Source organism: Saccoglossus kowalevskii, chromosome 16 (genome assembly GCF_978046115.1).
Source record: "Saccoglossus kowalevskii chromosome 16, keSacKowa6.1, whole genome shotgun sequence".
Taxonomy (NCBI): Eukaryota; Metazoa; Hemichordata; class Enteropneusta; family Harrimaniidae; genus Saccoglossus; species Saccoglossus kowalevskii.
Window position 1 is genome coordinate 3,567,857 of NC_140656.1, and position 15,540 is coordinate 3,583,396.

The following is a 15,540-nucleotide window of genomic DNA, read 5'->3' on the forward strand; positions in this document are numbered from 1 at the left end:
GATTAATATAATCAATATTAAAAATGCATCTTGATCAACAAGACAAATAAAGTTGTTATTTTTCACAAAATAATAAACTACCGGTAATTTTGAATTAATTGTGTAAGTAATTCATAAACCAAGCATTTTTCAAATAACATGTAAAGCTTTCAGTCATCCAAATGCAGTGCTGGATATCAACATGCAATACTAGTATTATACAGAGATAACTACCCAGATACTATTAATAAAATGATACCCCCTGCCATAATCCCATTATTCAGCCATTAAATATAAATATAACAGCTGATATTGACCTGTGACCTCAAATATTGTTAACCAAATATATAGTATATACACATTCAGTTGAAGCACAAGACCACTCCAACATTATTTTAAAATTATCATGCATTCACACTAGTGTGACCTCATTTCAGTCCATGAACAATGTCATCTACATTTTAACTGAACCCCTCCCCTTTTCCGTTCATATAAATATAGGTACATTTTCTAGAAGCTAAATCAGCAATTTATTTACTACATAAATTCACAATCTTCTTTTTTCAATTTATATTTGGTTATATGATGCTGCTCTCTCTGTTTCCATGGTAGCAGTTAGTTTGAAAATGAGATGAGACACTACTGGCAATGATAAGATGCAGATCATGTATAGCCAATATGGTAAAGCAGGAGTACTCCCGATTGGCCAAAACCAAAGTCCACGACGAACAGCGTCTCTCAGATGATGTGACAACCATGCAGTTGTAAAAATAAGCCACACAGGTTTCAGTCTGTATTTCCCAGCACAGAAGTATTCAATTAGTGCTATAACACTAGCTATGACTGGAATCAGACTTGTGGCATGGAATAGTGGTCTAGATGGTAGAGACACAGCATCCTGAAAAAAATTAGTTTATATTTTTATCTGTTTTTTTGACCAGATTATTTAAAAACTGTTATTAGACATTCAACTATACACTTAAAATTGCATTCCCACTTTGTTTTATCTTCAGAACACTAATTATTGTAATCACCATGACAACAAATTAAAAACTCTAGTTTGGCAACAAATCCTGAAATATTGATCCACTGAAGCTTGCCTGTACTGTAGATGGTCACTAAAGCAACCACAATTTTCATTGTTTTAATCATTTTAACTTTATTTTAAGAATTTCTAAATTTGATTCTGTTGGATAAGATAAGACAAAATGTACAACTACAGATTATACAAGTATGAATGCAACATCAAGTGTTATTGATTCAATCTTAAATCAACCAATTTCAAAAAAATTTTATGACATAAAACACTTTTTCCTGATAAAGAATGAGAATTTTATACATATTTTTTCATTGGTACATTTATTACCAGCTACCAGTACTATTACCAAGTTAAACTTTCAGTTGTCATTATTATGATTTGTTTTCATTGCGCTATGTAATATGAGGTTATTACGAGGATACAACAAAGTATGCACGAAGACAGTACAGCGGGAGTATTGACCATCGTGCTACAGAGGTCGATGCGACGGCATACTGTCTGAGTGCATACTGAGTACATATACATCTTTTCCTTCCCAGGATACATCATGGGAATGCCGAAATTCAAAATGTTTAGAACAGAATCAGCGAACTTCTTTGTGTGAAGTCTGGTCAAACTCTGGCAGTAGCCATGTTTGTTTATATTATTAGAGGTCGCCATATTTGGAATTTGCATTTCCTTATATGGTAGGATGAAAATACCCCGTAAAATACCACAAAGTTACGGCACGCTGTAACTTATGGCCTTACAGTGACAGATGTATAATAATAACTGTTTTTGAGTCTGAAATTTTCTTTTTGCAAGGATAAAAACAGTACCGCTGCACAATTTAATTTTTCAGCAAACTATTTGAACATGTATGACTATAAATTATGTTTTTCATGCCTATTACCACATTTAATGTGAAATACCATGTTCACACTTAATACCACTACTGTAAATGATATACACCATAGTCCATTAATAATTCATAATATTACTTATACTAAGTTTCTTTTACTTTAATCAGATGATCAAAGGTGTACAATCTTAGTTACAAATTTCATGCCAGTTTATTTAATATCAGGACACAAAAGCTGGCTTTGCTTCAGCCAATCAGAAGGCAGGCTTTGCTTCAGCCAATCAGAAGGCTAGATTCAAACCAAACAGGTTATAATCACACTTATTGTAAAAATCATTGACATTATGAAACAAACAATTTCTCACCTTGAGTTTCAGTGATTTAGCAGAAATGAAGTGATCTATATCCAATATACTGGCAAAAACTCCACAGAGAATGGACTGCAAGACACTGTTGGTGGTATCGAGACCTGAGACAGCACTCCAAGTACAGAATCCAATTAATGCATGTCCTGCATTGTCTGTGATTGCACGTAAAGTTGCATTATTTGCCACAAAGGGCATTGTCATAACACTATCGGCTGTGATGCAAACACATCCTAGTACAGTACCGTAGATTACCTTTCGCCAAGATAACATATTGTACACAGTCAATGTGAAGTCCATCATGGTGCACAGCAGACACCTATTTAGTCAAATTACTTCTTTCATTCAGTTTCTAAAATAAAAAAAGGTTACAAAATTATAAAATCTACAAATCTACATTACATGCGGTCGCAAGACATCAATTAATCTAAAAACTGCTGTTTGTGATCTGTTGGGCCAGTGATTGCTAAAAACTTTTTTGTTTGTTTGTTTCCAACTACTGAAGTTGATTTATGTAAAAAAAACAAATTTGTTGAATGTCTCATGTATTAAATTGGTGATTCAAGAGAACTTTATATTTGATCAGTAATTAAAGTGATTATTGTTGTTAGACTGACTCTATAACTACTCTGTAAATAAACAAACTTGAGAATGCAAGAGGTGACGGATCTAAATTTTGGAAAATACTACATGAACTCAATGTTCGGAAATACAAATGAATCAATAACATTGGATGAATGGATGGTTTATTTTACAAAATTGCTGAATCCATTGTCAAAACAATGAAAACAATATGGCCACAAATCCAGATATCAATGGACAATTAATTAATCATAGAAAGTAAAATTAGGGATTTCAGGGGAAATTATACACATACCATAGTTTACATGGTGGCATTGGACAGATCTCTACTAGAGCAATACAATGCACCTTATTTGATGAAAATCAGGGTAACCGTTCTCGAGATATGGTACTTTGTAGCTTCAATTAGCATCTCTTAATTTTGGACAAAGGATGTCACAACAAAGCACTACTGAATAGTAAAGACAACGGCACCATTTTGGATGGATAAGCACTAATTATTTAATTGGAGCTAAACTTAAACTGCCATATCTTTCCCCCTTTTGTATAGAATTTTCACCAAATTTTCAACAAATGAACTTTATATCAATGTTTATCTAATGTCATGAGCGGGCAACATATAGACCATCTGTTACCATGGAAACAGGCCATATTCAAATTTCATTTTAAATCATCTGTCAGTGTCAATAAAGATGAACAAGTTTTACTTTCGTTTATGTTGCCTTCATTTTTATTCCTATACAAATGCATTGAAAACACCCTCATCGACCGGCTATGCGTTCTACCAAGCTTTGTTATTTTTACGCTATAATAATACTTATGAAACAAAAAGCATTGACACGAATAAACAAATCTAAGATATAACATTATAGCATAATATACAGCTCATTTTTTGGCAAAAGAAGTATGCATGGAAAACATAACTGGGAGCTGCCCAGAAAATTTGAAATCTATGTGCATGATAGATCCATTTTTATGCCAAAATAACCAATAAATCATCTCAATTCTACAGCTGTGAGTGCTCTGACATGTACAATTCGTTTTACTTTGCATTTATGCTGCATTTTAGACATGTTAAAAACCAAATAAACGTATCTTGCCGTATATAAAAGTGAAAGAGTGAAACATTCTCTTCGTACATGAAAATGGCGTCCATGTAAACAAAGTACCAGGATGGAGGTACCACTTTTAAAATGGGCTTGTCACACTCTCTAAATTGATGTCACACTCACAAAACCTAGATTTTTGACTATTAAAATATATATTTTTTCAAACTATGAGTGATAGATATGCCAGATATGAAAGTTGCCGATATGAAAATTGTCGTTAAACTTTTGTTTTTATTGCCGTTTCGTCAATTTTCGGCCGATTCTCGACTATCACCTCTCATTCTATAGCTGTCATCCCCTACTTGATTTCTGTGGCATTTTTAAAATCGTACGGTCCATTCCAACGCAGGAAAAACGCAGCTACCTTCTCTAGATTTACAGTAGAACACCGGGTCAAATATGAAGGTCACACTCGCGTTCACGGCGCTTGCCAGGATTTGCAAATGTTTCAATTTCTATTCTCCCGTATTGTCAAAACGGCTACTCGCAATGGGTTGCAATTTTTAGAAAATGGCCATAAGATATAGAGCTATAATTCCTGGTAATTTTTATTTTTTTTGCTTTTAGTTTTGCTCATGTATTTTTCAGTTTTTGAAAGGGTAGCTGCCCACACCCACTTCTTCCGATGTCATTAACCAAGTGACTGAAATCCCTAGTAAAATAAGAAAAATTATTAAACAATTAAAAAATAACAACGCAATGGCTGAAGACAAAATATCAAATAAAATTATTAAATATGAACAGTCTTACTTCATTAATGTTTCACATCAATTGTTCATTATTGTTTTAAATATTAATAATTTTTCAGAAACATGGAGTTCTAGTATAATTGTGCCCATATTAAAATCAGGATCTAAGTCCTTAGATAGCCATTTCAAGTTGCGTTGAAAATTATTCACAAATGAAAGAATCACATTTAATTAATTTCTAAATAGAGAAAACACGTCAAATAACCAGTTTAGATTAAAAAAGAGTTGCCGCACAACGGACAATCTATTTATATATAATGATTATACATAAATACCTATATTATATGGACTATCCCTGCGATACAACAGTGACTACAACAGTGAAATCAAACAAGCCATGCATGGCACAGTTCCTGTTTGTTATCGAATTTAAGATATATAGTTTTGTTTATAGTAATATAGCTGGAATATAACCATGTCAAGAATATGACTATGATGATTGTTTAACATTTAAATGATTGACATTTGTATCTGATCATCAAACGAGTATTGAGAGATATTGGGAGATATTGCTCTGGAACAGCATTAATTAAAACAAAATCAGCCATTTTGAATACATGTATAATGAATATATAAAATTTGAGCATAGTCAAAGCCTGTCAGAGATATTGCTCTAGAAGCCCATTCATTAAAACAAAATGGCCACTAGTCAGCCATTCTGAATCTGATCTAAAAAATAAAATAACGTGAATCAGGAACTCGTAATGTCTAATGTATGTACCAAGTTTGAACAAAATTCATCTATAAATGCCAGAAATGATTGATATTTGATGATTTTTTAACACAAAAATGGCCATCATTCAGCCATTTTTAATAGGATCGTCAAACCAATATATCTGTATATCTATGACATGATGTATAATGAATATTTAAAATTTGAACATAATCAGTCACAGCAAGTCAGAGATATTGCAATAGAACCACATTTATTAAAACAAAATGGTCGTCAGTCGTCAATTTTGAATCATATCTGAAAACAAAATGATGTGCACCAAGGTCCTATAATGTTCAGCATATATACCAAGTTTGAACAAAATCCATCTGTAAACAGCCGAGAAATGCTTGATTTTGATGATTTTGAGCACAAAAATGGCCACCATTCAGCCATCTTAAATCAGATCGTGAAACAAATTGATGTGCATATGTATAATATCATGTATGATGTATGTGTGAAGTTTGATTGTGATTGGTCCAGGCATTTCTAAGATATAGGTCTAGATGCATGCACGCATGGACGGACAGAAACATGGACGCACAGAGGTCAAAACATAGTCCCCGTTTTCGGACTGCCTCCGAACAGGGACTAAAAAGCCAAAAAAGGTGTCCGCATGCTTCATTGACCTAAAAAAGGCATACGTTATGTATGGCATAAGGGAATGTTTTTAAGATTAGTGAAATCAAGCATTAATGGTAATATAGGTAAGGTAAGGTAAACTACAAAATAAAGGTGAATGGTGATCAAACTAATAAAACCATTTTCATCACAGACAAGAGTCAAACAAGGTTGTATTTTCAGCCCCACACTCTTCAATATATTTATTTTCAATCCTGTCACTTGTAATCCACATACATTAATGAATAATAAATAAGCTGCCTAATGTATGCTGATGACATCATCATCCTATCTTAAAGTAACACTGGTTTACAAAACTGTTTAGATAATCTGGCAAACACAAATATGGAAGCTAACAGTCAATGTTGAGAAGACAAAAGTTATGGTTTTCAACAAAAGCAACCGACTTTTCTACAAAAATTAAGAAGTCAACGTAGTCAGACAATTTAATTATCTAGGAGTGTTACTAAGCAGCAATGGAAAATTAAAGCAGCCATTAAGATTCTAAAACAGAAAGGGCAAAAATAGGATCTAACCTAAATCTAATCTAAAAACGTGGATGTCCCTTTTTGATGAATTAGTCTGTCAGATATTAGTCTATGGCAGTAATATCTGGGAGGGGGTGAAAGCTTATACCATTCAAAGGTTGAAAGTAGCATCTTAGCTTTGGTAGATTTGTACAAAAAATACACCCAAATTAGTATATACAAACTAGGCAGATTCCCCAATCGATGTTTATATTTGAAAACAAATGACTAAATACTATTATAACCGGGTCATAAATGCATCAAATAATATTTTAAAAGAAAAATATTGTCAAAAGACAACTCAATACAAAATGGTATAGCACAATATAATCTCATTTGAAGATTATAGACCAAAAAAGTACAATTTCAAAATCTGATGTAAAAATAAAACATAATGAATTTAAAAAAATATTCAATTTGCATTGGAATGAAGAAACTTTCAACAACAATAGTAGAATTAATAACCAGAAAGGTAAAAATAAACTATAAACATACAGGGAATTTAAAAATCTGGTATGGAAAAATATCAACCTTATCAAATGTAGAACTTTGTGAATGTCTCACGAGATTTGACCTTAATAACCACCAATAACAAATTGAAAAGTGGAGCCATACCAAACCCAAACTTCATAAGAAAAAAGAATATGTGAGGTATGTTCAAAGAATGAAGTGAAGGACAAAGAACACTTTATAAAGTCATGTTCTTACAGTAGAAGATCTTTCTAAAAGACACAAACAACATTATGAACTTTAGTAGGGAGTTCCTAATTTTAATGAAAAGCAAAAACACTATGATCACTGGCAAAATTTATTAAAAATTTATTATTTGTACTAAAAAATGGGTGGCCTCTGCTCAAGTAAACAAATAAATATTTTTGCTCAAACTTGATTGTATCATTATCTAGATCACAAATAAGGATATGATTTCAATAAATGTTATTATTATACATCTGTCATCGCGTAACGCCATAAGTTACAGCATGCCGTAATTTTGCAGTATTTTACCGGGTATTTTCATTCTACCATATTAGGAAATGCAAATTCCAAATATGGAACGATAATGCACGTAAGGGAGGTGATCAAAATCAAATTAGTGATTTCTGGTCCAGTAAACCCATTGTTACTATAATTATAGCTGTGAATATTTGTAGAAGGCGGGCATAATGGTATTTTTCTGGAAACTGCGCATCGTCGATACAGCATTTTATCAAAGTTGCATAGTTACGATGTTATGAATAATAGAATATGAATAAAAGACTGTTAATTTACATTTTATTATTCTGGTTAGTGTTTGATAGTCTGCTGAAATGTGCATGTAAAAAGTGAGTTTAATATGAACGAAATCTCAGTAAATATTGAGAATTATTGAACTTGCTATCAGTGAAGCATTACTGATATCACAGTTCCCCTATCCCCAGTCTTGAAACGGCCATTGTCTAAGATGTGAATTACCAACAGTGCTTGGACAGTTCGTGGTATGGCTTCCCGCGAAGCATAGTCTCTTGATAGCAGAGCATTCTGTTAAAATGATCGATTCATTGTTCCCTGCATATTTTACTTTTTACAACCGAAATAAAATGTTTATACTTTATATAAATTTAGAATCTCAACACAATTCTTTAGCCATCAAGTCTTTCTATAGTAGCATATTGACATTACTCTGTCATGGATCTCAACACAATTCTTTAGCCATCAAGTCTTTCTATAGTAGCATATTGACATTACTCTGTCATGGATCTCAACACAATTCTTTAGCCATCAAGTCTTTCTATAGTAGCATATTGACATTACTCTGTCATGAATCTCAACACAATTCTTTAGCCATCAAGTCTTTCTATAGTAGCATATTGACATTACTCTGTCATGGATCTCAACACAATTCTTTAGCCATTAAGTCTTTCTATAGTAGCATATTGACATTACTCTGTCATGAATCTCAACACAATTCTTTAGCCATCAAGTCTTTCTATAGTAGCATATTGACATTACTCTGTCATGAATCTCAACACAATTCTTTAGCCATCAAGTCTTTCTATAGTAGCATATTGACATTACTCTGTCATGGATCTCAACACAATTCTTTAGCCATCAAGTCTTTCTATAGTAGCATATTGACATTACTCTGTCATGGATCTCAACACAATTCTTTAGCCATCAAGTCTTTCTATAGTAGCATATTGACATTACTCTGTCATGGATCTCAACACAATTCTTTAGCCATCAAGTCTTTCTATAGTAGCATATTGACATTACTCTGTCATGAATCTCAACACAATTCTTTAGCCATCAAGTCTTTCTATAGTAGCATATTGACATTACTCTGTCATGAATCTCAACACAATTCTTTAGCCATCAAGTCTTTCTATAGTAGCATATTGACATTACTCTGTCATGAATCTCAACACAATTCTTTAGCCATCAAGTCTTTCTATAGTAGCATATTGACATTACTCTGTCATGAATCTCAACACAATTCTTTAGCCATCAAGTCTTTCTATAGTAGCATATTGACATTACTCTGTCATGAATCTCAACACAATTCTTTAGCCATCAAGTCTTTCTATAGTAGCATATTGACATTACTCTGTCATGAATCTCAACACAATTCTTTAGCCATCAAGTCTTTCTATAGTAGCATATTGACATTACTCTGTCATGAATCTCAACACAATTCTTTAGCCATCAAGTCTTTCTATAGTAGCATATTGACATTACTCTGTCATGGATCTCAACACAATTCTTTAGCCATCAAGTCTTTCTATAGTAGCATATTGACATTACTCTGTCATGAATCTCAACACAATTCTTTAGCCATCAAGTCTTTCTATAGTAGCATATTGACATTACTCTGTCATGAATCTCAACACAATTCTTTAGCCATCAAGTCTTTCTATAGTAGCATATTGACATTACTCTGTCATGGATCTCAACACAATTCTTTAGCCATCAAGTCTTTCTATAGTAGCATATTGACATTACTCTGTCATGAATCTCAACACAATTCTTTAGCCATCAAGTCTTTCTATAGTAGCATATTGACATTACTCTGTCATGGATCTCAACACAATTCTTTAGCCATCAAGTCTTTCTATAGTAGCATATTGACATTACTCTGTCATGGATCTCAACACAATTCTTTAGCCATCAAGTCTTTCTATAGTAGCATATTGACATTACTCTGTCATGGATCTCAACACAATTCTTTAGCCATCAAGTCTTTCTATAGTAGCATATTGACATTACTCTGTCATGGATCTCAACACAATTCTTTAGCCATCAAGTCTTTCTATAGTAGCATATTGACATTACTCTGTCATGAATCTCAACACAATTCTTTAGCCATCAAGTCTTTCTATAGTAGCATATTGACATTACTCTGTCATGGATCTCAACACAATTCTTTAGCCATCAAGTCTTTCTATAGTAGCATATTGACATTACTCTGTCATGAATCTCAACACAATTCTTTAGCCATCAAGTCTTTCTATAGTAGCATATTGACATTACTCTGTCATGGATCTCAACACAATTCTTTAGCCATCAAGTCTTTCTATAGTAGCATATTGACATTACTCTGTCATGGATCTCAACACAATTCTTTAGCCATCAAGTCTTTCTATAGTAGCATATTGACATTACTCTGTCATGGATCTCAACACAATTCTTTAGCCATCAAGTCTTTCTATAGTAGCATATTGACATTACTCTGTCATGGATCTCAACACAATTCTTTAGCCATCAAGTCTTTCTATAGTAGCATATTGACATTACTCTGTCATGAATCTCAACACAATTCTTTAGCCATCAAGTCTTTCTATAGTAGCATATTGACAATACTCTGTCATGGATCTCAACACAATTCTTTAGCCATCAAGTCTTTCTATAGTAGCATATTGACATTACTCTGTCATGAATCTCAACACAATTCTTTAGCCATCAAGTCTTTCTATAGTAGCATATTGACATTACTCTGTCATGGATCTCAACACAATTCTTTAGCCATCAAGTCTTTCTATAGTAGCATATTGACATTACTCTGTCATGAATCTCAACACAATTCTTTAGCCATCAAGTCTTTCTATAGTAGCATATTGACATTACTCTGTCATGAATCTCAACACAATTCTTTAGCCATCAAGTCTTTCTATAGTAGCATATTGACATTACTCTGTCATGGATCTCAACACAATTCTTTAGCCATCAAGTCTTTCTATAGTAGCATATTGACATTACTCTGTCATGAATCTCAACACAATTCTTTAGCCATCAAGTCTTTCTATAGTAGCATATTGACATTACTCTGTCATGAATCTCAACACAATTCTTTAGCCATCAAGTCTTTCTATAGTAGCATATTGACATTACTCTGTCATGAATCTCAACACAATTCTTTAGCCATCAAGTCTTTCTATAGTAGCATATTGACATTACTCTGTCATGGATCTCAACACAATTCTTTAGCCATCAAGTCTTTCTATAGTAGCATATTGACATTACTCTGTCATGAATCTCAACACAATTCTTTAGCCATCAAGTCTTTCTATAGTAGCATATTGACATTACTCTGTCATGGATCTCAACACAATTCTTTAGCCATCAAGTCTTTCTATAGTAGCATATTGACATTACTCTGTCATGAATCTCAACACAATTCTTTAGCCATCAAGTCTTTCTATAGTAGCATATTGACATTACTCTGTCATGAATCTCAACACAATTCTTTAGCCATCAAGTCTTTCTATAGTAGCATATTGACATTACTCTGTCATGAATCTCAACACAATTCTTTAGCCATCAAGTCTTTCTATAGTAGCATATTGACATTACTCTGTCATGAATCTCAACACAATTCTTTAGCCATCAAGTCTTTCTATAGTAGCATATTGACATTACTCTGTCATGAATCTCAACACAATTCTTTAGCCATCAAGTCTTTCTATAGTAGCATATTGACATTACTCTGTCATGGATCTCAACACAATTCTTTAGCCATCAAGTCTTTCTATAGTAGCATATTGACATTACTCTGTCATGGATCTCAACACAATTCTTTAGCCATCAAGTCTTTCTATAGTAGCATATTGACATTACTCTGTCATGAATCTCAACACAATTCTTTAGCCATCAAGTCTTTCTATAGTAGCATATTGACATTACTCTGTCATGGATCTCAACACAATTCTTTAGCCATCAAGTCTTTCTATAGTAGCATATTGACATTACTCTGTCATGAATCTCAACACAATTCTTTAGCCATCAAGTCTTTCTATAGTAGCATATTGACATTACTCTGTCATGAATCTCAACACAATTCTTTAGCCATCAAGTCTTTCTATAGTAGCATATTGACATTACTCTGTCATGAATCTCAACACAATTCTTTAGCCATCAAGTCTTTCTATAGTAGCATATTGACATTACTCTGTCATGAATCTCAACACAATTCTTTAGCCATCAAGTCTTTCTATAGTAGCATATTGACATTACTCTGTCATGAATCTCAACACAATTCTTTAGCCATCAAGTCTTTCTATAGTAGCATATTGACATTACTCTGTCATGGATCTCAACACAATTCTTTAGCCATCAAGTCTTTCTATAGTAGCATATTGACATTACTCTGTCATGGATCTCAACACAATTCTTTAGCCATCAAGTCTTTCTATAGTAGCATATTGACATTACTCTGTCATGGATCTCAACACAATTCTTTAGCCATCAAGTCTTTCTATAGTAGCATATTGACATTACTCTGTCATGAATCTCAACACAATTCTTTAGCCATCAAGTCTTTCTATAGTAGCATATTGACATTACTCTGTCATGGATCTCAACACAATTCTTTAGCCATCAAGTCTTTCTATAGTAGCATATTGACATTACTCTGTCATGAATCTCAACACAATTCTTTAGCCATCAAGTCTTTCTATAGTAGCATATTGACATTACTCTGTCATGGATCTCAACACAATTCTTTAGCCATCAAGTCTTTCTATAGTAGCATATTGACATTACTCTGTCATGAATCTCAACACAATTCTTTAGCCATCAAGTCTTTCTATAGTAGCATATTGACATTACTCTGTCATGAATCTCAACACAATTCTTTAGCCATCAAGTCTTTCTATAGTAGCATATTGACATTACTCTGTCATGGATCTCAACACAATTCTTTAGCCATCAAGTCTTTCTATAGTAGCATATTGACATTACTCTGTCATGGATCTCAACACAATTCTTTAGCCATCAAGTCTTTCTATAGTAGCATATTGACATTACTCTGTCATGGATCTCAACACAATTCTTTAGCCATCAAGTCTTTCTATAGTAGCATATTGACATTACTCTGTCATGAATCTCAACACAATTCTTTAGCCATCAAGTCTTTCTATAGTAGCATATTGACATTACTCTGTCATGGATCTCAACACAATTCTTTAGCCATCAAGTCTTTCTATAGTAGCATATTGACATTACTCTGTCATGGATCTCAACACAATTCTTTAGCCATCAAGTCTTTCTATAGTAGCATATTGACATTACTCTGTCATGGATCTCAACACAATTCTTTAGCCATCAAGTCTTTCTATAGTAGCATATTGACATTACTCTGTCATGGATCTCAACACAATTCTTTAGCCATCAAGTCTTTCTATAGTAGCATATTGACATTACTCTGTCATGGATCTCAACACAATTCTTTAGCCATCAAGTCTTTCTATAGTAGCATATTGACATTACTCTGTCATGGATCTCAACACAATTCTTTAGCCATCAAGTCTTTCTATAGTAGCATATTGACATTACTCTGTCATGAATCTCAACACAATTCTTTAGCCATCAAGTCTTTCTATAGTAGCATATTGACATTACTCTGTCATGGATCTCAACACAATTCTTTAGCCATCAAGTCTTTCTATAGTAGCATATTGACATTACTCTGTCATGGATCTCAACATAATTCTTTAGCCATCAAGTCTTTCTATAGTAGCATATTGACATTACTCTGTCATGAATCTCAACACAATTCTTTAGCCATCAAGTCTTTCTATAGTAGCATATTGACATTACTCTGTCATGGATCTCAACACAATTCTTTAGCCATCAAGTCTTTCTATAGTAGCATATTGACATTACTCTGTCATGGATCTCAACACAATTCTTTAGCCATCAAGTCTTTCTATAGTAGCATATTGACATTACTCTGTCATGGATCTCAACACAATTCTTTAGCCATCAAGTCTTTCTATAGTAGCATATTGACATTACTCTGTCATGGATCTCAACACAATTCTTTAGCCATCAAGTCTTTCTATAGTAGCATATTGACATTACTCTGTCATGAATCTCAACACAATTCTTTAGCCATCAAGTCTTTCTATAGTAGCATATTGACATTACTCTGTCATGGATCTCAACACAATTCTTTAGCCATCAAGTCTTTCTATAGTAGCATATTGACATTACTCTGTCATGGATCTCAACACAATTCTTTAGCCATCAAGTCTTTCTATAGTAGCATATTGACATTACTCTGTCATGAATCTCAACACAATTCTTTAGCCATCAAGTCTTTCTATAGTAGCATATTGACATTACTCTGTCATGGATCTCAACACAATTCTTTAGCCATCAAGTCTTTCTATAGTAGCATATTGACATTACTCTGTCATGGATCTCAACACAATTCTTTAGCCATCAAGTCTTTCTATAGTAGCATATTGACATTACTCTGTCATGGATCTCAACACAATTCTTTAGCCATCAAGTCTTTCTATAGTAGCATATTGACATTACTCTGTCATGAATCTCAACACAATTCTTTAGCCATCAAGTCTTTCTATAGTAGCATATTGACATTACTCTGTCATGGATCTCAACACAATTCTTTAGCCATCAAGTCTTTCTATAGTAGCATATTGACATTACTCTGTCATGGATCTCAACACAATTCTTTAGCCATCAAGTCTTTCTATAGTAGCATATTGACATTACTCTGTCATGGATCTCAACACAATTCTTTAGCCATCAAGTCTTTCTATAGTAGCATATTGACATTACTCTGTCATGGATCTCAACACAATTCTTTAGCCATCAAGTCTTTCTATAGTAGCATATTGACATTACTCTGTCATGAATCTCAACACAATTCTTTAGCCATCAAGTCTTTCTATAGTAGCATATTGACATTACTCTGTCATGGATCTCAACACAATTCTTTAGCCATCAAGTCTTTCTATAGTAGCATATTGACATTACTCTGTCATGAATCTCAACACAATTCTTTAGCCATCAAGTCTTTCTATAGTAGCATATTGACATTACTCTGTCATGGATCTCAACACAATTCTTTAGCCATCAAGTCTTTCTATAGTAGCATATTGACATTACTCTGTCATGGATCTCAACACAATTCTTTAGCCATCAAGTCTTTCTATAGTAGCATATTGACATTACTCTGTCATGGATCTCAACACAATTCTTTAGCCATCAAGTCTTTCTATAGTAGCATATTGACATTACTCTGTCATGAATCTCAACACAATTCTTTAGCCATCAAGTCTTTCTATAGTAGCATATTGACATTACTCTGTCATGAATCTCAACACAATTCTTTAGCCATCAAGTCTTTCTATAGTAGCATATTGACATTACTCTGTCATGGATCTCAACACAATTCTTTAGCCATCAAGTCTTTCTATAGTAGCATATTGACATTACTCTGTCATGAATCTCAACACAATTCTTTAGCCATCAAGTCTTTCTATAGTAGCATATTGACATTACTCTGTCATGGATCTCAACACAATTCTTTAGCCATCAAGTCTTTCTATAGTAGCATATTGACATTACTCTGTCATGAATCTCAACACAATTCTTTAGCCATCAAGTCTTTCTATAGTAGCATATTGACATTACTCTGTCATGGATCTCAACACAATTCTTTAGCCATCAAGTCTTTCTATAGTAGCATATTGACATTACTCTGTCATGAATCTCAACACAATTCTTTAGC

The 15,540-nt window shown here is 33.3% G+C and overlaps 1 protein-coding gene across 1 annotated transcript; it reads right to left on the minus strand.

The window, feature by feature from the left end:
• Positions 1-485: 485 nt before the first annotated feature.
• Positions 486-2,552, minus strand: LOC100371839 (transmembrane protein 267-like). Its single transcript, XM_002739905.3, has 2 exons — positions 2,225-2,552; positions 486-877 (listed from the first exon to the last, which is right to left on the minus strand). Exons 1-2 carry the CDS (start codon positions 2,525-2,527, stop codon positions 548-550), a joined length of 633 nt encoding a protein of 210 aa, XP_002739951.2. The 5' UTR covers positions 2,528-2,552; the 3' UTR covers positions 486-547.
• Between the last annotated feature and the right edge of the window lie 12,988 nt (positions 2,553-15,540).

Excerpts from the sequence above, each read along its gene's own strand:
- LOC100371839 (XM_002739905.3), bottom strand. The coding sequence starts at position 2,527 with ATGATGGACTTCACATTGACTGTGTACAATATGTTATCTTGGCGAAAG. Across the intron at positions 878-2,224 it reads CTAAATCACTGAAACTCAAG|GATGCTGTGTCTCTACCATC; the intron begins GTGAGAAATTGT and ends AATTTTTTTCAG.